General features: G+C 58.3%; 1 protein-coding gene across 1 annotated transcript in view; it reads left to right on the top strand.

Annotated features, from left to right (window-relative positions):
- PDE2A (phosphodiesterase 2A) overlaps nucleotides 1-26,791 on the top strand; it is a 365,874-nt gene that overhangs the window by 307,785 nt on the left and 31,298 nt on the right. The window contains exons 9-14 of the mRNA XM_077841678.1: nucleotides 642-694; nucleotides 6,853-6,927; nucleotides 9,729-9,770; nucleotides 13,195-13,263; nucleotides 19,348-19,478; nucleotides 22,670-22,781. Coding sequence (XP_077697804.1) covers nucleotides 642-694; nucleotides 6,853-6,927; nucleotides 9,729-9,770; nucleotides 13,195-13,263; nucleotides 19,348-19,478; nucleotides 22,670-22,781 — 482 coding nt within the window. The remainder of the gene's footprint in view (nucleotides 1-641; nucleotides 695-6,852; nucleotides 6,928-9,728; nucleotides 9,771-13,194; nucleotides 13,264-19,347; nucleotides 19,479-22,669; nucleotides 22,782-26,791) is intronic.

The raw sequence follows: 26,791 nt of genomic DNA on the forward strand, positions 1-26,791 counted from the left end.
GACAGATGCAGTCTCGGCCATCAAGGATCTGCCCACCCTACAGAGACATTTGCCCCCTGGCCCTTTCCCACCTGGGGCTGTCCGGTGATTGGAGCCCGGACTGCTAGATTCCAAGGCCCAATCTAGCTGTATTTGGACTTGATGTGAAAGGAGGCAAGTACTGGGCCCTGATTCCTGGCTCTGCCCCTGTGGCTAGGAGATAGCGGGCTAGTTCTTGCCTCGCTCGGTGACTTGGTTTCCCCTGGCTTCTGACACTGAGCGGCCTCCCGGGGCAGAGGAGAGAATGAACAAATCGGTGCCCAGGTCTCTGTGAGTGTCAGGCAGGTGGGGAAGCCTGTGGCCTGACTCAGCCTGGCAGCTCCCACCACGCCACAGGGAGCAGGAGCGCCAAGAACTGACCATCCTCTGGCTGGTGGGAGATGAATGGTGGAGGGGACGGGGCAGCGGAGGGGAGTCACCAGCAAGACCGTTACGGTGCCGGACTTTCCGGAATGGCCAGTGCCCAGCCCGGTGAGCTGGTTCCGGCTGGGTTAGCTAGTTGTGCTACCTGGCTTCTCGGGCAGGCGCTGCAGGATTTCTGGCTTAACTCCCTCCCGCCAGCCCATCACACCGGCCAACGCTCTTGCTTGTTGCTTTTGCAGGGGAGCTGTACGACCTCGACGCGGCTTCGCTCCAGCTGAAGGTCATTAACTATGTAAGTACCTGGGTGCTTTGCTTTCACTGTGACGGACCTCCCGGGGAGGGAACGTTCTGCCCCATCCGCCTTGCAGGGAAACCCAGGGCAGCCTTGCTATTGACCTCAGCGGGGCAGCGGAGCGTGGCCTTGCTTTGCCCGTGACTTAATGTTGCCGGAGTGTTCCTAGCGCTGGGCAGGTGTAAGCTGCTCCCTGCAGAGCGTCTTGCACACAGCCGGCCTGTGCAGGGGCCGGACAGAGCGGGGAGGTTCGCAGCACAGCAGAATAAAGAGGAAGAGACAGTGGCGTCTGTTTTATTTGTCAGCGTTTCTAGTGTGCTCGTTGCCTGAGCAAAGGGGTTGGATTGAGTGCCCCGCCCAAACCCAGCAGCTGTGTTTAATTTAATGCCCCCCCCGGTCCCTGTTCTCACCCTTTCGATTGCAAAGCAACCTCCTGAACTATGTCCAAGGTGTCATCACTAGGCTTCAGAGTGAACAACTTGCTGAGCTGCCTTCGAGGAAGCAGCTCACACCTCTCTCTTCTCTGGGAAGGATTTAGTTCACATTTGGGCATGTTCAGAAGCTTTTATTTTCTGCTGATGCCTCTTGCCCATACAATTGAAGGTGGTGCTAGAATACTGCCAGTAGCCTGCAGCTGTCCTACCTCCAGGGGTGGCTTGGTGAGATCTCACAAGATATCAGGTGGGGTCAGTCCAGGTACAGCTGGGTGCTTGAGGCGGGAGCGCTGGCAGTTCGTGGAGCAGAGCATCAGACATGATGTTGGGGGCTGCTGGTTGCGGTACAGGGGCCTTGCACAGCCACGGCAGGGAGGTGCTTTGTTGTTTATGGGGACCTGGAGCAGCACTGGGGGGATGCTGGGTTAGGTATGTGGAGCTGGCGCAATGTTGGGAGACAATGAGTTGGGTATGGGGACCTGGCGCTGTGGGCAGGGGGAGCCAGGTTGGGTACGGGGACCTGGCGCTGTGGGCAGGGGGAGCCGGATTGGATACGGGGACCAGGCAGGGTGGGCAGGGAGAGACGGGTTGGGTCCAGAGACCAGGCGTGGTGAGCAGGGGGAGCCAGGTTGGGTACGGGGACCTGGCACGGTGGGCAGGGGGACCGGGTTGGGTACGGGGACCTGGCGCGGTGGGCAGGGAGAGACGGGTTGGGTCCAGAGACCAGGCGTGGTGAGCAGGGGGAGCCAGGTTGGGTATGGGAACCTGGCGCTGTGGGCAGGGGGAGCCAGGTTGGGTACGGGGACCTGGCGCGGTGGGCAGGGGGAGCCAGGTTGGGTACGGGGACCAGGCAGGGTGGGCAGGGGGAGCCGGGTTGGGTACGGTGACCAGGCAGGGTGGGCAGGGAGAGACGGGTTGGGTCCAGAGACCAGGCGTGGTGAGCAGGGGGAGCCAGGTTGGGTATGGGGACGTGGCGCGGTGGGCAGGGGGAGACGGGTTGGATATGGGGACCTGGTGCAGTGGGCAGGGGGAGCCGGGTTGGGTACGGGGACCAGACATAGTTTCCAGGGGGGAGTGTGGTATCTGGAGGGGGGGACATGTTGGGTACAGGGAGCTGGCTGGGTTGGATGCAGGGTGGGCAGGGAGAGACGGGTTGGGTCCAGAGACCAGGCGTGGTGAGCAGGGGGAGCCAGGTTGGGTACGGGGACCTGGCACGGTGGGCAGGGGGACCGGGTTGGGTACGGGGACCTGGCGCGGTGGGCAGGGAGAGACGGGTTGGGTCCAGAGACCAGGCGTGGTGAGCAGGGGGAGCCAGGTTGGGTATGGGAACCTGGCGCTGTGGGCAGGGGGAGCCAGGTTGGGTACGGGGACCTGGCGCGGTGGGCAGGGGGAGCCAGGTTGGGTACGGGGACCAGGCAGGGTGGGCAGGGGGAGCCGGGTTGGGTACGGTGACCAGGCAGGGTGGGCAGGGAGAGACGGGTTGGGTCCAGAGACCAGGCGTGGTGAGCAGGGGGAGCCAGGTTGGGTATGGGGACGTGGCGCGGTGGGCAGGGGGAGACGGGTTGGATATGGGGACCTGGTGCAGTGGGCAGGGGGAGCCGGGTTGGGTACGGGGACCAGACATAGTTTCCAGGGGGGAGTGTGGTATCTGGAGGGGGGGACATGTTGGGTACAGGGAGCTGGCTGGGTTGGATGCAGGGACCTGGCCTAGTGTCCGGGGTGTGATGGGGGAGCCAGGTTGGGTTCAGGGAGCCGGCCTGGTGCTAAGACCCAGCAGGCTGCTAGTGACACCGAAGATAATCCTGAGGTCCCAATTACCCCTGGTTATTCATGATCTTGGCCAGCTCAGATAATCATGCCCTGCTCCCCTAAATTCCCTCAGGGGATGTGCGGCCCTTTACCGTGCCTAGCAGCCATTACGTGGTGTTGCTGTGAGCTGTTTAACAGTGGCTAGGCTGCGCCCCAGAGGCAGCTGCATTCCTACGGTGTCTGGAGCCTACCCGGGATAGGAGGGGCTGTATCCATATTGCAGATGCTAATCACTGCCATGAGAGTTCAACATACAGACGGCTTCTGGCCTTGAATGAAAGGAGCAGGCCAGATGGCTCTGCAGGAGCCAGGCAGGGAGCGGAGCTGGTGGCGAGAGGCCAGGCCGGGCCGTGATTTGCCGCAGGGGCTGCCCTAGGACAATGCGTGCCAGTCTCTTCCCTCTCAGTCGTAACCGATTCCTATCTCTGCGCACCCTGGGGCAGGCTGGGCACCCTGGGCCCAAAGAGCTGAAGGCATTTCTGTAACCCTGTAATCACCCGCCAGCGTGAACCATCATTAAACCTGCTTCGGGGTTTGCTTAGTCCCATGGCACGTACCCTGTTAAAAACCCTTTGAACCTTTTATTAAAGGTACAGAAAGACGGGAAAACAGTTTCCGCGTTAGCAGTGTGAAGTATGAAGCGAGGCTGTAGTTTTAACACCGTCCCTTGTCCCCTTTTGCTGGATCAAGTCGTTAGGAGGGACCCCTGTTTGACAGTCTCAGGAATGGTGGCTGTTTTTGGGCAGGTCTGATCCCATTTCCTAGGAGGCACAACGAGACAAACACACACAAAAGAGGGAGAGAAAAGAACAGCAGAGAGAGAAAATGCAGCTTCTGCCTTGGGTGTTGACTTTCACTGTTGGAAAAACACAGGCCTGGCACTCAGTTGTATCAGGCGCGCTGAGACCTGGCAAACTTGGCCCAGCGTCGCGCTCTGGGGCATTGCTTTTCGCTGCCTCTTTCTGGTCATAGGCTTGCAAGCCCTGTTGCAAAATACAATTTTGGCCGGCTAAGCCAGGCTGTGATTAGACAGAAGGGAAAAGGAGTGGGGGCGGGCACGTCCAGGGAAAGAGAAACTCAGTACGATAATGAGAAATGGTGAGAGGGAGGGAGTGGTAGCTAAGGGTTAGAGCAGAGGGTGTCAGGAAGGGGGATTTGTGCGTTCTATCCCTTGCTCTGGGAGGGAGAGCAGCTTAGGGGTTAGAGCCGGGTTTGGGGGCATTAGGACTCCTGGGTTCTCATACCTGGCCAAGTCACTGCCCTGTGCCTCAGTTTCCCCAGGTGTACAGTGGGGAGAACAGCAGCTCATGGGGGGGGGCCACGAGGATTAGCTAGTGCTGTGAGATCAAGGTCAGTGTGTGTTATTAAGCATAGATCCATAAGCCAAATGGGAAAAAGGCTCCGAGCATCCATGTGGGCGTTAAAGCGGCATAATTATCCCCATGCCAACAAGCCTGCAGGCACCAGGGTGCAAGGCTGGGTAGGTGGAGCCCTGTCCGATTCAGTCAGCACTGAAAAAGCAGAGGCAGGCGATCTGTTCCCCCGAGGCCGCTGGTGCGTGTCTGCCGCTGGGTTGGCAGGGAGATCGAAACGAGAGCTGTTAAGGCTGGGCCAGCCGACAGACCCAGCGACAGACCCAGCTAGGCTTCCGGAGTGCTAGGTGGCAACCTGCACCGGTCAGGGCTGGAGTGGTGGTCGTGAGGTCTAGTGGGCAAGGCACTGGACCGGGAGTCAGGAAACCTGGGTTCTGCTCCCCACTCAGATGCTGGGTGACCTAGGGAAAGTCATGTCCCCTCCCCTGTGCCTCAGTTTCCCCTCCCACATTGTGTCTGTCTGACTCTTTAGACTGCAAGGTCTTTGGGGTGAGGACACTGTCTCCCACTACGTGTCTGTCCAGCGCCTGCCGCAATGGGGCTCAGATCTGGGTTGGAGCCCTCGGTGCTACTGTAGAATCCGTAATAATAATGGCTGTCCGCACGGACGAGCTGCACCCCCATCCATGAGCTGATGACCCCAGTGCTGTAACTGGATCCCCCCCCATTCCAGCCCAGGCTGGCCGCTTGGCGAGCCCCAGCCCTCGGGGCAGGCTCAGCATCGAGATGGGGGCCAGTTCTCATCACAGACAAAGCCCCCCTTGGGAGCAGGGCTGGCCCCTGGTCAGAAAGGGAGGAGTGAGAAGTGGGCACTGGGAGGCTCCGGCCGTAGGAAAGGGGATACAGGACCGCTCGCCTCTGTCCCCCCAGCCTGGCGTCAGCAGATGTTAGCAGCACCTGATGGCTCTTCTGCAGCTAATGGGAAAGGGTGGGTGGCGTCGACAGGCAGCCCCTTGGCTGGCTGCCTCAGCAGAGACCCCAAACACAGGAGGCGCAAGGAGGGCTCTCTTCTGTGCCCTGGAGCTTGGACGCGTCAGCGGTGCCCATGCTGTATCCTGCTTCTGTGGGTGATCCGCTTACCCTGGGCTTGGGTTGGCCCTGGGGGGAGGGGAGTTTGGGTTGGCACGGGCGTCAGGGGAGAAGCTTGTGTCAGTGGGAAGGTGGGCACTGGGGTGCGGATAGTGCCACCCTAGAGAGGAGCAACTGGAATACAAGCATTGAAAAAAATGTCTCTGTCCCAGCGGCCAACAGGTCAACCCCCATTCTAGTGAGCACAATCCCTGGGTCTGGACAAAGCCCAAAGACTCAAAGCTGGGCTCCAAACCTCTCCTCTTGTGAGTCGGTCAGACTCTGAGCTCTGTACACAGCCCTGGCTCTGGCAAACCATCCCTTGGCATCCATCCAGGGGTCTTGGCCAGTGGTTCAGGAGGGGGAGCTGGGAATTGTCCCCATGAGGCAGGACTCTGCCCTATGAGGTGGTAAGCGGGGTTTAACCACGTGCTAGTTACCCCATGTCTGCGGAACACACCTCATCCTCCTCGCCTAGCCGGGGCCTTCACAGAGCCAGCTCACGAGCTGATCTGACAGCGGGTCCCGTTCTCTGTTTACACACATCGGCTCCGGTGGAGTTCTTCCAGATTCACACCACTGGGACGGAGATGACGTGCGCACGCTGCCCCGGCTTAAGTTGGTTGAGTGCAGCTGGGGCGGACACCAATTTCAGTGTCGGGCTGGGTCTGTTGGTTTAGCTTGTGCCTCTGCGTTCCCCAAATCAAGCTAACCTGAGACAAGCCAGGGCAAAACTGACCGAGTACAGCAGAGAACTGGGTCTCCCGGCTGTGCCCTCTGGAGTCTGCTTTGCCGAGCGCATCTTGCAGCTGGCTTGTGTTGGCACAGGCGTCTGGGGAGAAGGTTGTGTCAGTGGGAAGGGGGGCTTTGGGGTGCGGGCAAGCACAGTGATGCTGGATCTGCTTCCCCAGCTACTCTGGAGAGGTGCTACTGGACTCTGAGCGTTGGAAGTGATGGTTTCCCTCTCTCTGGGGGAGCCCAGTGACTCTTCAGTCCACGCTCTAAGTCTCTAGTCTTGTGCAAAAGAGAATGGAAGCTCTGCTCTCCATTAAAACCCTCCTCTGCTTTCCTAGGCCCCTTTATCTCCCACTGTGCATCTTTCTCTGCCTGGAGCCTGCTCAGCAGCCAGGTGTCACTTTTTGGGAAACAGGATTCCTGGGTTCTCGTCCTCCCTCTGCCACTGACTCCCTGTGTGACATTGGGCCAGTCACTTAGAACACTGTGCCTCAGTTTCCCCACCTGTAGCCAGGGCAGGATGACACTTCACCTTTGTAAGCACAAGTGCCAGGTGGTGGGTGAGACTGATGGGCCCCCATCAAGCAGCCTGGCTCAGCTAAGCTACCCAACATTTGGGCTGCAGATCTCAGCGGAACGGGCTGGCGGGTGTGTCCCAGGGCTCCCTGCCTGCTCTAAAGAGGGTCTCTCTGCATCTCTAACCACTGCCTCCCTCTCTCTCTCGCTCTCTCTTCCCCAGCTGAAGCAGGAGACCCAGTCCCCCTGCTGCTGCCTCCTGCTGGTCTCGGAAGATAACCACCAGCTCTTCTGCCAGGTGGGTGGTACCGCAGCCCAACATGGGCCGCGTCTGTCATGGGAGGAGTCCAGAACTTGTCCTCGGGAACAGCCGTGATACAAGTAAACCCAGCTCCCCAGCTTGGAGCACAGATGGGGCCTTCTGCACAGCGGGAGGGAGGCAGGGTTCCTGGGGCTTGGGGCGTCCTCGCCTACTCCAGGAGAAACACATCCCCATGAAATAAATCCGTGCGCCCATCTGCCCATCGCTGTCCATGCTGCTCTGCTGAGAGGTGCTTTCCTTTCCCCATGCTTCCTCCTGCATCCCCATCCTCCCCGTCCCGTCGGGGCCGGTTCCAGCAGGGTGCTCCCTGGATGTCACTAGGTGTCGAGAGTGCTCAGCACCTCGCAGGATCAGGTCTGGAGGGTCTCCGGGGCAGAGGCCTGACTCCCCCTCATACCCGTGTGGTACGGGGGCCAGGTCGGTGACCCCAGCAGAGGCGCTGTGGAGGCATGCTGTTTGAGCAGCAGAGGAGTTGGGCCCGGGTCCCTCTGCTGCTGCCCTGTTCGTAGGGCACCGGGAACGCAGCTGGTGCTGTGGAGCAGAGCCAGCCGAAAACCGGCCCTTCCCGCGTGCCACAAATTTTGAAATTAAAGCAAAAAAATTCATCCTAAATGGGGTCACAAAGGTCAAAAGTGTATCAATTTCACAGGAAGGAAAGAAAGAAAAGAAATCTGTTTGGGGGGAAACACCATTGTGTGGCTGGCTCCTCGGGCAGCCTGGGGCGCTGGAGAGCTGGAGCCAGGGAGGTGGGCAGCCCACCCTGCTGGGGAGCGGCAGAGCCTGGAAGCCCTGGCTTGGTGGCCACCTGCCAGGTGAGCCGCGGTGATGCTGGGGAGCCCAAAAGGGCGACCGGTGGCAGAAGATTAAGGAGGTTCCCACCTGGAACTTGCCTGGAGCCTGTTGACAGATGCGTTGAAATCAACAAATTCCTGCGGAACCTTTCGGTTTTGATGACCTGGCCTTTCCCGAAGGAAAACTGCCTGGAATTGCCAGGGATCCAGCCCCCCTCCACCCAGCGGGGACTGAGCCACAAGAAAGGTCCCACGGTTCATGCTCATTTCTCATAGGAGGTGGGGGGAATCTTATCAGGACAGTTTTAGAATCAGAGAGTTCAAGGACCAGATCATCCAGTGTGTCCTCCTGTCTGTCACAGGCCACCAGCCCCACCCAGCACCCATGCACGATACCCAAGCCGAAATGAGCCCAAAGCGAATGAGACCCACAGGAGACTTGACCGTGATGTACCACAGGCAGTGACCCTATCATGGGGTCCACTCACCCCTCGGGCGCCTCCTCCTGGTGGCTCTGGGAATTAGCTCTTTCCAGGTGCTGCACCCTCCTCTGGCCGTCTCGCCACCCATCCTGCCTCGCCCTGCGGCCCCTCTCGCCCCAGGAGCTGCTGCTTCCTGTTGGTGACGTGCCCCCACCCCTTCCTGGCCAGGTCACTATTGTCCTCCTCTTCCAGGGTATCCGAGTCCTTCAGGGCAAACTGTCCCCAGCAGTCTGCTCTCTGCTGTCTGGTCTGCGCCACTTCCCCAGGGGCTGTTAGGGGAGCCCGGGCCCACCCTCTGCTCCAGGTTCCAGCTCAGGGCCCTCTCCTCAGCAGCCAAGCTCTGCCCTGCCCTGTACTCTGCTGCCTTCCCTTTCCCCTGAGCCTTCCCTACCTCTCTGGCTCTCCCCCTGCGCTGGGCTTGCCGGCCCAAACTCCCTCCTCCCAGGGGCGGCTGCAGACTCCTTCCCTGCCACCCCTTCTGCTCTCAGCTCCTGGGCTTTAGCCAGGCCCTTCCTGTTCCTGTCCAGCTTAGCTTCATTTAATCAACTCCTGCTCCCTGCGTCCTCCCCCAGGTGCAGCCCAGGGAGTTAATTGGCTCACCTGGCCACCTTAACCCCTTCAAACCTTGTGGGGGGTGCACAACCCATCCCAGACCGGCACCCACATGCTGCGGAGGAAGGTGGAAAAACCCCAAGGTCCCTGCCAGTCTGACCAGGGGGTCAGTTCCTTCCCAATCCCACACATGGCGATCAGTTAGACCCTGAGCATGCAGGGCAGCCATGCACCTGAGAGAGAGAGAGTACCCGGTGCCACCTCAGCGCCCTGGCCCTTCCCGTCCTATGTCCCACCTCCGGCTGTGGCCATCCCTCATGCTTCAGAGGAAGGAGATTAAATAAACCCCCCCAGAATACACATGGGGCAAAAAAAATCCCTTCCTGACCCCTGAAACCCTGAACCACGAGCTTTAGGAACATACATAAAAACCAGCCCAGCAAAGATGCTGAGATGGGCACAAATGATCCTGTTGCAACACAGCCCAGGGCCGGTTTGTCTCAGCGTCACTCAGCGGTGGGATGTCGTCTGGCCACGATGCACGTTGGTTTGCCCTGGAAGACCAACTCCAAAAGGGGGTGACCTTAACGGTCATGTCACCCCTACAGTGGGTCTGATTCGAGTCGATTCTCTCCCCTCCCACCCCACCCATCCTACAGGAGCATTCCCTGTGTTAGAATCCTGCCTAGGGACTTTTCTCCTTTCGCTCCGGGGGCAGAGACCTGAGCTTCGGGAGCAGGACGACCTGGATTCTGTACCCGCTGCTGCTACAAAGTTCCAAGCTCACCCATCCTCAGCAGCTTTCACAGATACAATCAGGTCTCGGCGAATTAGACCCTACTGTATAAAGGGTTTAAATTCTCTCTCAGCTCCTGTTCCGTGGCCGGGGTTTTCCAGAGCACCGATTCCTCAGCTCCCTGGCCCTCACCTCTGTGTTTCTTGTTTCCTCCAGGTCGTGGGAGATAAAGTGCTGGAAGAGGAGATCAGCTTCCCTGTAAGTCGTTACATGTTCTCTGTCACTCAGCAGCAAAGCTTGGCTCTGAATTCCAGACCTCCTGGGGTTTAAATCAGCCCTGCTCCAGAGATGAAGCTAGCCATTGGGATGTGCAAACCGTGACAGTCCTCATGCTTCCAGGCATAGACAGCTCCCCAGCTGGGGTCAGGAAGGAATTCCTGGAGTAGGGTGGCACATTTACAGTGTGTGTGATGAGGAGAGAGGGGACCTGGACCACCAAGTGTGGATGCAGAGCTAAAGTTTGGGAGTGCTCAGATCTGGGTGTTTGCCTCAGCCCCATCCTGAGCTGTGAGTCTATGAGCACTTTTAGCCCTGGCCACGCTCGGTCCAACCCTAGAGGAGCCATCGACTTCTCCAGCTGTGGCAGCTCCTATGGCCTCTTATTATAGACCTGAGACATGACCACTGACTGCCTGTGTTCTTGCTTGTTGATTGACGGCGTCCAGTGACGCCAGCCAGCAACTGAGAACATCCGATCTGGAACCATGTTGAACTCCCCCGGGAGAGCAGCTGCAGCCTGGAGGAGTCTGGGCTCCAGCTCCCTTCCCAGGCCACGTGTCAGGAAGCCGGTAAACACAGGCTTCGTTTTGTTAGCGCAGGGGTTGCTTCCGTTCTCACCCTTTGGCTCCAGGACGTCCCCTCCTCTTTCCCCAAGGCTTTGTCCAGGTAAATCCATTTTAAAGCCAACCAGAAAACACCTGGAGAGCAGCCAGCAACTCTGGCAGGGCACGCTGCAGCCCAGCTGCTGCGGAACGCTTCCATCGACAGATGTTACAGTCCAGATGTTCAGCACCTATGTCAATGGAGCTGCCCCGATTTACACCAGCTGAGATTCTGGCCCTTAGCTCTGTTAATCATTCCTCATAAGGCGATCCTTCCGGCCTTGCCGCCACCCTAGACATCCAGCCAACGGGAGGAACGAGCCTGTCCTGGGAATATCCCCTCCTCCGTCTCCAAGAGGAATGGGGTGGTCCACCTTGGGAAAGCTCGAAAGGAGACCATCCCCAAAGAATCCATCCCACGTCTTCCGTGGAGCCCTGTGCATGCTGGGCCAGGAATTTGGGGGTGCACGGATGCCTGCAGAGGGCAGACTTGGGCAAACGTTTCCAAAAGCACCGTAAGAAACTTAGGCTCTGCATTGCTGTTTTCAAAAGTGACGCACATTTAGGAGCACAAAAGCCTATTGGCTTTAAATGATCATGAAGCTAGTGAAGCACCTAGACCAGCGGTTTTCATCTGGTGGGGAGCACACCCAACTTCCTAGACAGGTGCGTTGAGCCTTCCCTCTCACTCCTGGGGTCGCAATGCCACTCACTCCAATTAGGCCAGGCCATCCCAGAGGGGCAGCTGGGCCAAAGTGGAGTGGGTAGCATTGCGACCTGGTGCTCGGTGTCACAACGCCGCTCAGGTATGGCCCAGCCCTCCCTCCATCTGATGGAGCAGCAACCAGGTCAAATGTGAGTGAGCGCCCGCAGGGTCCCGCTGCCACTCAAATTGGGGCCAGCCACCCCTGTGAATTGCATGGAGCGGCACTGCAACCTGGAGCTCGCCTCCCCCACTAGCGATCTTCGATGCCGAAACGGAGAAATCCTGCCCGGAAAATGCTGGGGCTATTAGGGTCTGTGCTCTGGAAAGGATTCCCAGCCTAGGCATAGCTAGGGAGCAGGATCAAAGGGCTGACTTATCTCCATTGGAATCAATGTACAAACAGCCCCAGTTCCATCACCATTACATTGGAAAGGTCCATTTTGTAGTGGGGGGGGGGGGAAGGGTGTGGTTGAGAAGCCCTGCCCCTAGCCCACTGAGTCTGCTGGACCTGATCTCTGCTCAGTGCGAGACTTTCCCACAGAGCAAGCCCTCGGTGAGTATTTAAGCAGCTCACCCATCGCCTGGGACATGATCAATAGGCCGCTTGCCTGCCAGGAACTCTCGCGAGAGCCCAATCAGTGCCAGCCCGCAGATCCCTTAGCTAGATAATAATGCGACCAGCCGAGCAGCGGTGTCTGTGGAAGGGTAAGAGCCGTTTGTGACACGCGTAGATCTCAGCACCCGCTCTCTTGATTTCTGCCTCATCTTCTTGTCTGCCACTTCCCTGTTCGGGGTTGGCCACTGTTCTAGCCTCCTTCCAAAACGCACGGTCGTACCCCGGGCTGTCGTGCCGCCTGGCCTCTCTGAGATCCGGTCCACGTACCACGTCTTTGATCTCCCTCTTGATCGCCTTCTCGCCAGTCCGCGCCAGAGCCATCCCGATGCTATACCTCTCCCGCCCCCGCTAGAGATGCTCGTACCTTATCCCCCGTCTTCTCCGACGAAAAGATTCAGAAGCACTTTGAGGCTTCGATAGGTGTTTCCATGTCGCCGTGTCTCACGTTTTGGGGCGCAGTCCAGAGCAGGGCGAGGCTGTATCACCTCTGGCATGTGCCGCTCTGCCAGCTGGGAGCGCCCCACCCCGGTTACAGGGCAGGCAGTGAAACGGCCTCTCACTGGCCCAGATTGCTCCCCAGAACGTGATGCCGGATGCCTCCATTACTGAAGGTGAGACAAATCCCCAGCGCAGCCGCCTTCGAGTGGAGCAGGATTGGCCATCGGCAGCTCCCCCCCCAGATCCTTAATCCAAAGCGAAGGGGGCCAGATTCGTCCCCGGTGAAACTTTGCTAGCTGCAATGGAGCTAAAGCCAGGGATGCGACTGGCCCGGTGCGTGGGGAGGCTGGTTGGTGGTGGATGAAAAAGGCCGTTGCAGCCGTATTGCAAGGGTAGGAATTGATGGGCACGTCAGACTGGTGCTGAAGGGTACTGCATGGACTGGGGGACTGTGGACAGGCCCTAGGCCGCAAGTCACTGGTTTGTCTGTGTCCCACATGCTGATCCCATCAAGCGGCTGCCTATGTGGCAGGAGTTTGGTGGGTCTCAGCCTGCTGCCCAGTGGGCCGGGGCCCACGCTGCCATATTGCTGTAGTGGTCTGTGTGTGCTGTGGTGCTCAGTGGAGGGGCCAAGCTCTGGAAGGGCTTGGAGACTCAGCTGTCCTCTTCCCATAAATAGTGGCCGCTCCAGGTCAAGATTGTGGGGCATGGAAACTCAGCTGTCCCCTCCACAACTGATGAGTCCAGGCCAGGACTTAGGGAGACCACAGGCCGCAAAGGCTGTGTTAGCCTGGGAGCTGGGGAGAGCCACAGGGCCCCTCTGTGTCCAGCTGCTTCCTCTTGATATGGCCTCCCCCCAAGCCCTGCCTGTCCTCTTGCACCCACGTCCCGGGAGCTGGGCGGAGGAGCTGGCTGTGCCGCTGCTCCCAAAAAAGCCTCTGGCGGCTGCGCCCGGGCTCCTGCGGGATGCGACTTCACCCGCGAGCCAACCTTCCTCTTCCTCGGCCCACCAGCTCCTGACTCTCGTCTCTTTGCCTGCAGCTGATGTTTGGGCGTCTGGGGCAGGTGGTGGAGGAGAAGAAATCCATCACGCTACAGGACATCAGCGTGGTACGTAGCTGGGCTGCCCCCAGGCCGGGGGTCCCATGGGGAGGGGCCCGCCACGTGGCCAGAATGGGAGCATGGGCATGCAGGCCTTGGGCGGACAAGGGGGAGAATGTACTCACCACTCTTGGATGTCCCTCGGACGCGACCGCAGTGGGCACGGTATTAATGCAAAAGGCTGACGCTGTGATGTCTGAGCGCCGGGGGCGGACAGGAGCGGGCCGAGTATGTAGGAACTCCTCTCGCAGCTGCAGGCCAGCCTCCATAGCCTGCCTTATACACCTCGGGACAAAGCATGCAGGCCGCGCATACAGGTGGGGGACTCTCTCCTGGGAAGCAGGGACTCAAAAAACCCCACTGGGGATCGTGGTGGATAATCAGCTGAACAGGTGCTCCCAGTGTGGCCAGAGAGGTTATTTGACCTCTGTGTTCGGCTCCGGTGCGGGAATGCTGTGTCCAGTTCTGGTGTCCATAGTTCAAGAAGGATGTTGACGAATTGCACAGGTTTGGATCAGAGCCCCAGGAATAATGAAAAGATTGGAAAACCTGCCTGGTCGCGAGAGACTCAAGATGCTCGACCTACATAGGTTATCCAAGAGAAGGTTAAGGGGTGACTTGATCACAGTTTATAAGTAAAAAGAAAAGGAGTCCTTGTGGCACCTTAGAGACTAACCAATTTATTTGAGCATGAGCTTTCGTGAGCTACAGCTCACTTCATCAGATGCATACCGTGGAAACTGCAGCAGACTTTATATATACACAGAGAATATGAAACAATACCTCCTCCCACCCCACTGTCCTGCTGGTAATAGCTTATCTAAAGTGAGCAACAGGTTCAAACAAATTTGTGCTGGAAATGGCCTAACCTGTTGCTCACTTTAGATAAGCTATTACCAGCAGGACAGTGGGGTGGGAGGAGGTATTGTTTCATATTCTCTGTGTATATATAAAGTCTGCTGCAGTTTCCACGGTATGCATCTGATGAAGTGAGCTGTAGCTCACGAAAGCTCATGCTCAAATAAATTGGTTAGTCTCTAAGGTGCCACAAAGACTCCTTTTCTTTTTGCGAATACAGACTAACACGGCTGTTACTCTGAAACCAGTTTATAAGTAACTACACGGGGAACTGAAATAGGGCAATGGGCTCTTCAGTCTAGCAGAGAGAGGTCGGACACGATGCACTGGCTGGAAGTTGCAGCCAGACAAATTCAGACTGGAAATAAGGTACCTTTTTACCAGTGACGGCAATTAACCATTGGAACAAGTCATGCCAGACGTGGCCTCACTGGCCATTTTTTACTCCGGATGGGATGTTCAGTCCCAGCTCTTGGACTTCGAAGCAGGAATTAATTCAGGGAAGTTGGCCTGTGTCCTGCAGAAGGTCAGACTAGATGATCACTGGAGGGCTTTATAATCTCCGAATGCCCGGGGTGGCTGTCCTAGAGATGACCTGAAGGCTGAGCCGACAGCTCCACCAGAGGGAGGGGCCGGGTCGGCGCTGGGGTGTGATCTGTCAGTCGTGTGGGACAGCGCTGAGATCCATCACTCATGCAGACATAGGCCCAGCCAGGTTCTGTAGACCTAGGGGACTGGGGGCCAGGCCTTGCAGCAGCTGGGTCTAGGGGGCTCCTCGTAGGTCATTTTCCCCACCTCTCGTCCGTGATCCTGTAACGCAGTGGGCAGTGATGACTGGCTGAGCCCGATCACAGCCGGATCCAGCAGCCAGCCGCATTCAGCACTAACGCAGCCATGAGTCTGCCTGCCTGCTGGCTGGCAGACAGCCCCAGTGCCTCCCATGACAGGCCTCTGATGGCACCTAATGTCTGTGTCGTTGTGGGGAAGAGCTGCCTCCCACTCTGGTCACAATCCATCCCGTCTCGTCAGTTCCCCAAAACCCTAGAGTCCCCGCAGTAGGAGCTGCTTCCAAACCCCGCCTTGCAGGGCTGGGGGGATCTCCCTGCTGAAGAACCCTGGCTTGGCATCCTGGCTCTGGTGGGGACAAGTAAACCGAGTTTGTTAGGTCTCAGCCTATTCATCCCATTCTCGAGCTGTAGGGTGCAGTGTGGCCAGAAGGCTCGTCTCAGGGAGCCCAGGGCTGGAACGGTGGGGTACTGCAGGCTGGGTCTGAAGTGCATCGGCAGAGCTGGGGGGGATCCCAGGGCTGGAATGGCGGGGGGCTGCAGGCTGGGATTGAGGTGCACTGGGAAAGCCGGGGGAGGAGTAGCCCAGCGCTGGATCGTCAGGGGTGGTCAGGATGCCCCTGGTACAATCCAGGAGTTCAGAGCGAGCAGCTGCTCCTCCTGCAGCGACTCTGTGCTGGGGACAGAGGTTCGTTAGCGAACGCTCTGTTCCCAGGCAAGGCCTGGGCTCGTGTGGCTGGGAGCAGCCACTGTTGGACACTGAAGTGGAGGAAATGCCCAGCTAGCTCCATGGAGAGTGATCAGAGCTGGGGAACTGACCCACAGGGAATGGGTGTCGCAGTTCAGTATGTGTGAGGGGTCAGCCTGGGGCCAGATCCAAATTCAGGGCTGGGCTGGAAACAGATCCCTGAGTTCCTCCTGGAACGAACAATCCCTGAGTGGCTCAGCTCAGAGCGTGCTGGATCTGAGCACCCAGGTGTCCGGATGGTGAATGGATCTTTAGTGGACCCTTTGTGCACGATCTCTCCTGCACTGGGAACCACAGCTGAGCGACACAGCTGGTCTTCCAGACCTTGGGCGAGTCACTTAGTCTCTCTGTGTCTCGTTTCCCCCTGTGTGAAATGGGGACGATGCTTTTCTGCCTTGTGCTCAGATACTCCTGTGAGGGGGGTGTGAAAATGCCAGTGCAGGCTCTATCTGGATCCTACAAGGATGATTGATCTCTTGCACACAAGAGGCTGTTTGCTGTCACCACTGCTGAGAAATAATAACAACTCCCCCAGAAGCCAGGCACCCACTCAGAGCCAGTTGAGCATTTGCCCCAGGGTCAGCTGCAGACCCTGCCCTGGCACGTGCTGCAGTCATGAGCCAGCACGCAGGGTCAGGGAAGTTATTTATCTGTGCCGCCCAAGCAATCCATCACCTCTCCTTGGGTAGACAGGCAGTTTGAAAGTCTGAAGGGAGCAAAATAAGTGTAAATACGGTTTGGGAAGGTGGAAGGACTGAGGTTGCTGCTTGGGAACCCGGCTGACAGGCTGCCTGCGGCTGCGTGAGAGGCGTTGGTGGCTGTCAGCCCAGTCACTAGTGGAAGAGTGCCCCCATCGCAAAAAACGGGGCTCTATTTGGAGCTTCTAGGTGGCAGTACAGGGCCTCTGACACACAGCCTAGCAGTTCTGATGCCAGCCAGCAGAGGGCCCCTCCGGACTCAACCAACTCATTGCATTATTGTGTTACCCTTCCTGTTCCTACTGTTGTGTTCTCTGTTTAATACATAAGGGCTTGGCGTGTTTGGTTTTTTAAAGAATATAAGCGAAAATGCCAATCCCCTCTTGGGCAGTGCCTCTCACACACTGGCTGGCAAGGCAGAGATAAGCATTTTGTTCCTGCCCTCAGCGGCTGGCGAAGGAGCTAAGGATTTACTCCCGAAAGGATAAACAGAAGGGCTGTGTAGCCCAGCAGCAAAGGGGTAAACAGCTGTTCAGACTGACTCGGAGCAGAAAATCCTAGAGGCTTATTGTGGGCCCAGGAGCTCAGTGGTATGAACATCCCAGGCCAAGCTTGCAGTCAGTAACCGGCTGTTGAGTCTGCTCTCCAGTTAACTCTCTCTCTGCTTCTTGTTCTCCTTGAGAAGCCGTTTGTGACAGATCCACATCGCCAGCTTCCCCCCATGGCAGCAGCGTAGGGAACAGACAGTTCCACTCGTCCCTGTGCCCCCGCTGCTCCGAGCGAGGCTAGAGATGGGGATCAGAGAAAGCAGCCGCCTGGCTGTTATCAGCGGGTGGCTGCTCAGCCATCGATGTGGAATGAATTAATAATGTTAATACCTAGCTCTGGTATAGAGCACTGTCTTCCACAGGACGCAAAGGGCTTTAGTAGCATCATCACTGTTTTATAGATGGGGAAACTGAGTCTCAGAGCGGCGTGGTGCCTGGCTGAAGGTGACCCAGCCAGCCAGTGTTGCCACTGCAGTGCTGTATCCACTAGGCCATGTTGCCTCCCAGTTAGGGCATCAGTTCACAGAATCATAGAATATCAGGGTTGGAAGGGACCTCAGGAGGTCATCTAGTCCAACCCCCTGCTCAAAGCAGGACCAGTCCCCAATTTTTGCCCCAGATCCCTAAATGGCCCCCTCAAGAATTGAACTCACAACCCTGGGTTTAGCAGGCCAATGCTTAAACCATGAGTTTTGCCTCCCCCCGGTTCTCAGTTTGGGTTTGCAAATGGGTGTCAAGGACTCGTGGCCCCCTGGCCCTTTCCCTGTTGCTAATTGGGTGGGTGGCTGCAGCTGGATGCGGGAGACACGGTCACACATGTAGCTAGGGTGTTACCTTTGTGTGTCTCACAGTACGTAAATCCTGCGCCCTTTCTCTGTGTCTACATCTAGGAACAAAGCACGCAGGCCACACGTACGGGACGGGGGACTCTATCCTGGGAAGCAGTGACTCTGACAAAGATTTGGGGATGGTGGTGGCTCATGGGCTGAACATGAATGAGCGAATGAGACCCTGGGGTGCATAAACTGGGGAATCTCGAGCAGGAGCAGCGAGGTTATTGTACCTCTGTGTTTGGCATTGTTGCGACCGCTGCTGGAATCCTGGGTCCAGTTCTGGTGCCCCCAGTTCAAGGAGGAGGTTGACAAATTAGAGGTTCAGAGAAGAGCCAGGAGAATGATGAAAGGATCAGAAAATGAATAGTGCTAGACGTAAAGAGCTCAATTGACTTAGCTTAACAAAGAGAAGGTTAAAGGGTGACTTGATTCGTCTATAAGTACTCACATGGGGAGCGAATATATAACAATGGGCTCTTCCATCTGGCAGAGAAAGGTCGCACCCGATCCCATGGCTGGAAGTTGAACCTAGACAAATTCAGGCTGGAAATAAGGTGTCAATTGTGAACGTTCAGAGTAATTAAGCACTGGAACAATTTCCCAAAGGTCGGGGTGGATTCTCCGCCACTGGACATGTTTAAATCAAGATTGGATGGTTGTCGAAAAGACCTGCCCTAGGAGTTGTTGTGGGGCAGTTCTCCGGCCAACTGGGTGATCACAGTGGTCCCCTCTGGCCATGAGATCTATCAATGAATGAATTGCTCCATGCCCGCTGCCCTCCCCTGCCCCACGTCCTGACCCTCACCCCGGCCTGACCCTCCCGTGCCCCACGTCCTGACCCTCACTCCAGCCTGACCCTTCCGTGCCCCACATCCTGACCCTCACCCCCGCCTGACCCTTCCCTGCGACCCCCTGACCCTCACCCCCGTCTGACCCTCTCCTGCCCTACATCCTGACCCTCACCCCGGCCTGACCCTCCCGTGCCCCACGTCCTGACCCTCCCCTCAGCCTGACCCTCCCCTGCCCCACGTCCTGACCCTCCCCCTCGTCTGACCCTCCCGTGCCCCACGTCCTGACCCTCACCCCGGCCTGACCCTTCCGTGCCCCACATCCTGACCCTCACCCCCACCTGACCCTTCTCTGCGACCCCCTGACCCTCACCCCCGTCTGACCCTCTCCTGCCCTACATCCTGACCCTCACCCCGGCCTGACTCTCCCGTGCCCCACGTCCTGACCCTCACCCCGGCCTGACCCTCCCGTGCCCCACGTCCTGACCCTCACCCCTTTCTGACCCTCCCGTACCCCACATCCTGAACCTCACCTCAGCCTGACCCCCCCCTGCCCCACGTCCTGATCCTCACCCACGCCTGACCCTCCCGTGCCCCATGTCCTGATCTTCACCCCCGCCTTACCCTTCCCTGCGACCCCCTGATGCTCACCCCCATCTGACCCTCTCCTGCCCCACATCCTGACCCTCACCCCCGTCTGACCCTCCCGTGCCCCACGTCCTGACCCTCACCCCAGTCTGACCCTCCCCTGCCCCACATCCAGACCCCCACGCCTATCTGACCCTCCCCTGCCGCACGTCCTGACCCTCACCCTGGTCTGATCTTCTCTCCCCAGGAGGAACACAAGCAGCTTCACAACATGCTGGGATTCGAGGTCACCTCCATGCTGTGCGTGCCGGTCATTAGCCGGGCCACCTCCCAGGTGGTGGCCTTAGCCTGCACTTTCAACAAGCTGGGAGGAGAGAGGTGAGTCGGAGGCTCTTGGGGAGGCTGCTCCCTGGGCGCTGACAGCGGCTCCGCTCCTCACGGCTGGGCCGGGGCCCCTTCGCTGCGCCTTTGCGCGGAGCTGTGCTGACGGGACACAGATTACGGGCTGGGCCGGAGCCCAGAGCAGAGCCTGGCCCCGAGCACCTGGCAGGCTCCAGCTCTGGTCCCCGTGCACCGACCGGTCAGCATCGCTCCGTCACCTCGCTGCCGCGCCATCTCTCCCGGCCTGTGCTGGTGGCCCCTGGGCTTGATGGCTGTGAGCCCAGCTGCCTGCAGAGGAGGGCTCCTGGCTGGGGGGACCAGCTGGCGGTTTCAGGCGGCCTCTGCCGCTCAGGCGTGGGGTTCTGGCAGGCCACCCTGGTCGCCAGCATGGTGGCCCGGCTCCTGCAAACTACACGTCCCAGCATGCACTGTGCTCCACCTGAATCCAAACAGAAGGGCACGCTGGCGCTTTGCATGCTGGGCCTTGGAGTTTTTATATCTGCACCTTTGCATGTGAGACCATGTTGGTCGTGTTCTTCTCTGTTGTGAACTCCTGGGGCTGCCGGAAGGGAGCTAGGGGGCTCCTGTAGCTGGGGGGCTGCCCTTGGCCCCCCGGTCTAATGCAGGATCGCTATGGGGGGAAGTCATCCGTTCCAGGGAGTGCTGTACGGAGGGGGATCGGGTAAAATGGGGCCCAGCCTTGGCTACCTCTCCGCCTAGCACTCCCCTGAACCCCGAACTATTCAGGGGAGACCCCAGTGCATTCTGGGGCACTAGGACCAGGTGATGCCTCCCCTCCCACCGCCCCGCCATGAGGCCTTGGGGAAAGCTGCCAAGATCAGCCAGAAACTCCAAGCTGTGGGTGCAAGGCAGGGTCCTCGGTCCATTCAGAGAACTTGCTGGCACCAGCCCCTCCCTTCCCCTGCAGATCCTTCCCCTCCGCATCTCCCCACTCCTGTGTCTCCTCTCCTGCCCCATCCCCCTCGCCCCCTTCCCTTCCCATTTAGCTGATACCTCCTTAACAACCCCTCAAAAACACCCCATGGCACTGACATGCTGTTTGCTGCCATCTCTTAGCTGGTTTGTCCTACCCTTCCCCCATCCCGGGTCTATCAAGATTGTCAGCTCTTCGGGACAGGGACCATCTGCTGCTCACTGTATACAGCTCCTAGCGCAGAGGGGCTGAGCTTTCAACTGGCCCTGCAGCAATAACCGTGGCTAGGAACTTCCCCCAGCCAAACCCCTCTGTCTTAGCCTTGTTCAGTACCAACGCTGGCCCAGAGCTCTCTGGCGATCTTGGTGATTTGCTCTTGGCCATGAGTTACAGTGCAGGAACCACCATCAATGCACTTAGCCGTGTGCAACCTGCAGACCCTCGCCACCTCGGTCACCCTCCATCACGCCTCCCAGGACAGACAGCCCTTCCCTGCCGGGGGAACGCTTGCTTGGGAGCCAGGTGGGTAGGAGACAGGCGAGCCTGTCTACAGCTGTGCCACCAATTCAGAAGTTTTTGGGGGAGGATTGCAGGGGGGGCCCCCAGACCCGGTCCCCACTCACCCCCATCCTCCTCCCTCAAGGACCCCGGGTCTGTCTTGCCCGGGGAGCCTCCCTGTCTCACCCGCCCAGTGCATGAGCTGGTGCCGCTAGGAACCGAGCTCTTGGCAGACCTCCTGCACGAGGCTGTACGGAGACAGACTCCCCGTGCGCCGGCAGGTGGAACTGGAGTGTGCTGGGGTGCAACTCCGCTTGCCGCCATTTGGCCTGGCCGCTCCTCCATCAGTGTGGCTGGGATGTCAGCAGCCGGCGTGCAGCCGTAGCGGGACCGCTGGCGTGAGGTCGGACGGAGCCGCTGCTTCAGAGCAGCCTGGCTTTGTGGCCTGTGGAACGCTGAGCAGGTGCGAAAACCTCGGGGGAGCATTCTGCCACCCCACTGATTGGTGCCACTGGTCCAGAGGGAATCGAGCTGTCTTGAGATTGTGTAGCTGCTTCGAGGGACATTAATTAGAGCATTTGGCTGGTGTAGGGAGGGACTTGGGACTTCATTGCCTTGGGCTGTAGCTTCAGATACTGGAGGCAGAAAATTAATAGTGGGGAAGAGTGGAGGGGATTGGACTGGGGTCTTTAAGACCAGGAAGGATGGAATGAAAACCCAGCAGTCTCTCCTTCATCCCGTGAGAGGAGACCAAGGGCTCACTCGATGGAGTGAGCCAGAACATACATGTAACCCTAGCACCATGCAAAGAAACTCTCCATTGAGCACTGCATTGTTAACTGGTGGAACTCACTGCAGCAGGGGGCTGTGTTGCCAGATGCCCCCATGGCACATGGATGCAAAAAAGCTCCCACTCAGAATGGTGTCATGTTCAGCTGCATGTTCCAGTGACAACACAAGGGGAAGGACACTGCAGAATTGTGCCCTGGGCCTTTACTGCCTGGTGCTTGGGACCCAAGCAGGTGTAGGACAGAGCGAAGAGGTATGCTGATGATCAAAGCCTTCAGCGTCCATGCCAGGTTTGGGCGCTGTCCGAGCCAAGCACCAGCTCCAATTAAAGGCGCAGTAAAGGGTTCCCCTAATCCACAGGCACAGAATCCCCCTCACTGGGTAATTCATTTCCTGAAACTTGGATTCAGAGCTTAATAATAACAGAGCAAAGCCCCGTCCCCACTGCTTGGCTGGCTGGCAGCGTGCCTGACTCAGCTCAGCCTTCACCAGGCCTCTCTCATTCAGCTGCCCCGAGCCCTCCTTCCCTGATCCCGCCAGTACCCCTGCCACCGTTTCATGGGCGAGGCCCGGTCCAGGTCAGGGTTTTGGGAAGGGGACAGGAGCAGATGAGGGCAAATCCCGGCTGACCTGAGCTGAGGCCTGATAGACTGTGTAGTAATCTTCACCCCAACCCTGCTGCGAGGTGGGTCAGTAGCCTCATTCCTGGCCTACAGCTGGGGAAACCGAGGCAGGGCAGGGGAGCTGGGCCTCGGAGCAGCGCATTGCGATCGTCCAGGAGAGAGGAGGGGAATGCATGGTGCACTGGGGAACAGCTGCCATGTCCTGCCTCAGAGGTGGCTGCATGTCAGTGAGGTGGATCTCCTCTGGACAGGCAGCACCGGCAGGCTCCCCGGCTGAGCAGCATTGGCCGCAGGAGCCGCCGCCCGCCGTCCCTGTTCTGACCGTGCCGCTCTTCTCGCCTCAGCTACACGGAGGCCGACGAGCACAGAATCCAGCACTGCTTCTGCTACACCTCCACCGTCCTGACCAGCACACTGGCCTTCCAGAAGGAGCAGAAGCTGAAGTGCGAGTGCCAGGTAAGGGGGCAGCTCGCTCGCTCATTACGCACGGCCGCAGGGGCGTAACAGGCTGTGCCATGCGGCTGCTGCAGCCGTGCGTATGGGGAGGGCAGCTGGCTACATCCACCTTTCGGTGGTGGTGGGGTGGCTGGACTGAGTGTCCATGCGCCGTGGGAGCGCCATGGGGCATCGAGTGGAGGTGCTGGGGCATCGCTGCACTGGGAATGCAGAGGGAATGGGGCAAGGCAGGCATTTGAGAGGGGGTTGAACCGGGCACCCACAGCAGGCTGTTCCCCAACCCTCAACCCCCTACCAGCGCGGGGCTAGACCCCTGGGCTTTGAGCTCCACAGTGCAGGCCTCACAACTTCGGCTACGGGAGAAATTCCGCTGGCTGGTAGCAGTAGCTGGCCCTTATCCGCCATGTTGGCCAGCTTCTAGAGAGGCCTGCTCTACGGAGGAGGGTTCTCTGAAGCCAGGATCCCCTCTGGAAAAGCCTGCAAGGCTGTCAGACTGTCTCCAGCATTGTCATGCTGCGGGGCCCATAACGCCCCCTCTCCCGGAGGCCAGGGTGGAGAGCAGGTCGCTGTGTTGTTGGGAGGATGTTTCACAGGTCTCCGTGTAAACTCAGGGCTGATTGTCCTATAGGCCAGGAAAGGCAGGACCAGTCCCACACATTTTGGGGGGATCCCCATCCTGATGATCGGGAGCTTCCCCTTGCTGGACATGTGGGGTTACCTACATGTGTACCCCATTAGCTGTACACTTTCCTTGGCCATATCTAAGCACCTGGCAGACATGAAGAGATGAAAGTTCTACCTGTGAAGTAGAGAAGCCTCGCCCCCAGTTTACAGTTGGGGAAACTGAGGCAAGGAGGATGAAGTGACTTATCCCAGGACTGACAATGCATGCAGGGTAGAGCCAGGAACTGTCCCCAGATCTCAAGTCCGATCCTAAACCACAAGGGAATCCAGCCTCTCAGCACCTGTCTGACCCACCCACTCTGTCCTGCCCCCTGTCCAGGTCTCTGGGCTGTGCACTCAGCCTGTCAGCCAGGCGATTTTGGTCTTACTTCTGCTGGTCTCACCCTTCCCATCTGGATCTGCCCAGGATGGGATTGCCAACTTTCTAATAGCAGAAAACCGAACACCCTTGTCCCGCCCCCTGCCCCGGCCCTTCTCCAAGGCCCTGTTCCTGCTTACTCCATCCCCCCTGCCATCACTCACTCTCCCCCACCCTCACTCACTCGCTCTTTTTCACCGGGCTGGGGCAGCGGGTTGGGGTGCAGGCTGTGGGAGGGAGTTTGGGTGTAGGAGGGGGCTCTGGGCTGGGGCAGGAGGTTGGGACATGGGAGGAGGTGAAGGATGCGGGCTCTGGGTGGCACTTACCTTAGGTGGCTCCTTGAAGTGGCATCCCATCCCTCCAGCTCCTAAGCGAAGGGGCAGCCAGGGGGCTCTGTGCATTGCCCCCATCCTCACACACCGCCCCTGCAACTCCCATTGGCTGCAGTTCCCAGCCAATGGGAGCTGCGGAGCCAGTGCTCGGGGCGGGGGCAGCGCATGGAGCCCCCGTGGCTGCCCCTATGCCTAGGAGCCAGAGAGACATGCCGGCCGCTTCCAGGAACTGCGCGGAGCCAGGCAGGAGCCTGCCAGCCCTGCACCAACTGGACTTTTAACGGCCCGGTCAGCGGTGCTGACTGGCACTGCCAGGGTCCCTTTTCGACCAGGCATTCCAGTTGAAAACTGGACACCTGGCAGCCCTAGCCTAGGACGGGCTCATCAGCTCCATCCTGGCTCGGTGCCAGATAGAAATGAGTCAGTTCCACTCTCTGCAGCCCTCCCCCGTCGTGGTGCCCATCACACCGCTAATTTCACCGCCTGTCATTCAGCCCCCAAGCCCGCCACGGCCTGCTGCTCTGGTGGCACTAATCAGGCCGGGAGGGGCGAGTTCAGGAGCCCACACTGCCATGCTTGGCTAACTGGGACATGTGGATCTGAATTGCAAATGCCCTGGGAGGTGACCCAGAGCTGGCAGGGGAAGGCCGGCCAGCAGGAGCCTCGCTCTGCCCCCAGGGATGCAGAGAACATGGGGGATGCCCTGCCAACACCCTTGTCTGCCTACTGTCCCCTGGAGGCTCGTGGCTCTGGGGTATGTTCACAATGGCTCACTGGCCACATGCAGTAAAACAGAGACCTCTGACAACATGAGCTAGAGGAGAATCGCCTTCTCTTACTGGGGGTGGTGGGGCTTCGTCCTCCGCTCAGAACCCCAGCCATTAGAGTGTGACCCGTCCTAGCCACAGCAACAGGGGGCAGTGGTGAATACACGCTTCAGCACCACCCAGCACGGGGCATGGGCACATCAGCATCGTGGTGGGGTCCCTAGGCACATCGGCACCATCCAGCAGGGGGCAGCGGTCCCTACGCACATCGGCACCATCCAGCAGGGGGCAGCGGTCCCTACGCACATTGGCACCATCCAGCAGGGGGCAGGGGTCCATACACACGTCAGCAGGGCAGATTCCGTATCAGTGTCCCACAAGACTAAAGCTGCCTAGTCGCGCCGAAGCATCTGGCCATGTGACGTTAGTGCCAAGCTGTTTCTTTGCCAGCGTCGCCCCGTTTCCACAGGGAGGCAGAGCTGCACACACTGACCATCGGAAGGGCTTGGAGCTAGTGCTTAGACAGGCCCAAGTCCTTTCAGGCACCACCTGCTTTGGGCATTAGGAGGAGTGAAGCAAGGAGAAGAAGGTATCTGCTGGGAGCAGATCCATGGGACAGCGGCACCAACTGACCGAGATCAAACTGGCTCCCCACTGTGCCAGGCGTTGCTTGGACACATTGTAAGAAACAGTTCCTGCCCTCAGGAGCTGACCGCGTAGACAAGACACAATCATTAGCCCCGGTTTACAGATGGGAAACTGAGGCACAGCAATAAAGTGACTTGTCTGGTCAGTAGCAGAGCCAGGGATTAAACCCAGATCTTTGGAGACCTAGTCCAGTGCAGCGAGCGCCCGGCGCCAGCCATTATACAAAGCGCCCGGTGCATAGGCACGCTTGCCAGGATGCAATTGCTCTCTCCCATCTCAGCAGGCACCTAAAGGGAGGATTTAATTATTGTTCATACTCTCGCCTCCCCAAGAGACGGCTTCTTTGTTCAGAGGTGTTTAATAATAACACTGGCATCCGGTGATCCCGGGGCAGAGAGATGGAGCTTCCCCAGAATGGGATGGGCGGGGGCTGGGTTAGGGTCTCAGTTTGGCTGGTGCTGGGGAGTGGCCACTCATCCCCACATGTAACAGACTTCCAGAGCTGGGGTTCTAGGAGGGTAATGGGCTGTGTGGGTAGCACTGCCCCCTAGTGGGTAGGATTTGTCCTCGCCCGCTCCGGCCGTCAGCTGGTTGGGAACTTTTTGACAAAACGTTGCTGATTTGTCAAAACCGTTCAGGAAACCTGGTCCGTGTTGGCGAATCTCCCGGCTGGCAGCAAGTTTGAAAAAAAAAAAAGTTCTGAAACTGTCAAACCGTTTTGTTTCCACATTTTCAAAGCCAAACGGTCCAGTTTCCCGGTGTTTTGCTTTGACATTGAAGCTCATTCGACTGAGAAAAGGGTAAAGAAGAAACCATTGCAATCTGAAGGAAATGTTTCTTCCAACTGAGCGAAAGGAACCGCTGGGACTGACCGAAGCCGAAATTTTTTTTTTTTTTAATTTGCAAAAACGTTCGAATTTGACTTTTTGTCCACAGTCAGGTGAACACTTGCAAACTCTCGAAAATATTTCCAGGCTGGGAAAACTGTTTCCCACCCAGTTCTACACCTGCCCTGCTTCCCGGGGGCTTGGATCTGCTGCTGCTCAGGGTTAGTGAACACACCCAAACACACTTACGCGCCCTATTCTCTCGCACTATTGCATGCAACGGCATACGGCTGCATGAGTATCCGCAGGCACCCCCAGGCATACGCTGGCATCCCGGTGGTGACAGAATCCCTTGCACATGCAGATACCCTCGTGTGTTTGCACACTGACACAC

The sequence above is a fragment of the Eretmochelys imbricata genome, chromosome 1 (assembly GCF_965152235.1).
Source record: "Eretmochelys imbricata isolate rEreImb1 chromosome 1, rEreImb1.hap1, whole genome shotgun sequence".
In the NCBI taxonomy this organism is placed as follows: domain Eukaryota; kingdom Metazoa; phylum Chordata; order Testudines; family Cheloniidae; genus Eretmochelys; species Eretmochelys imbricata.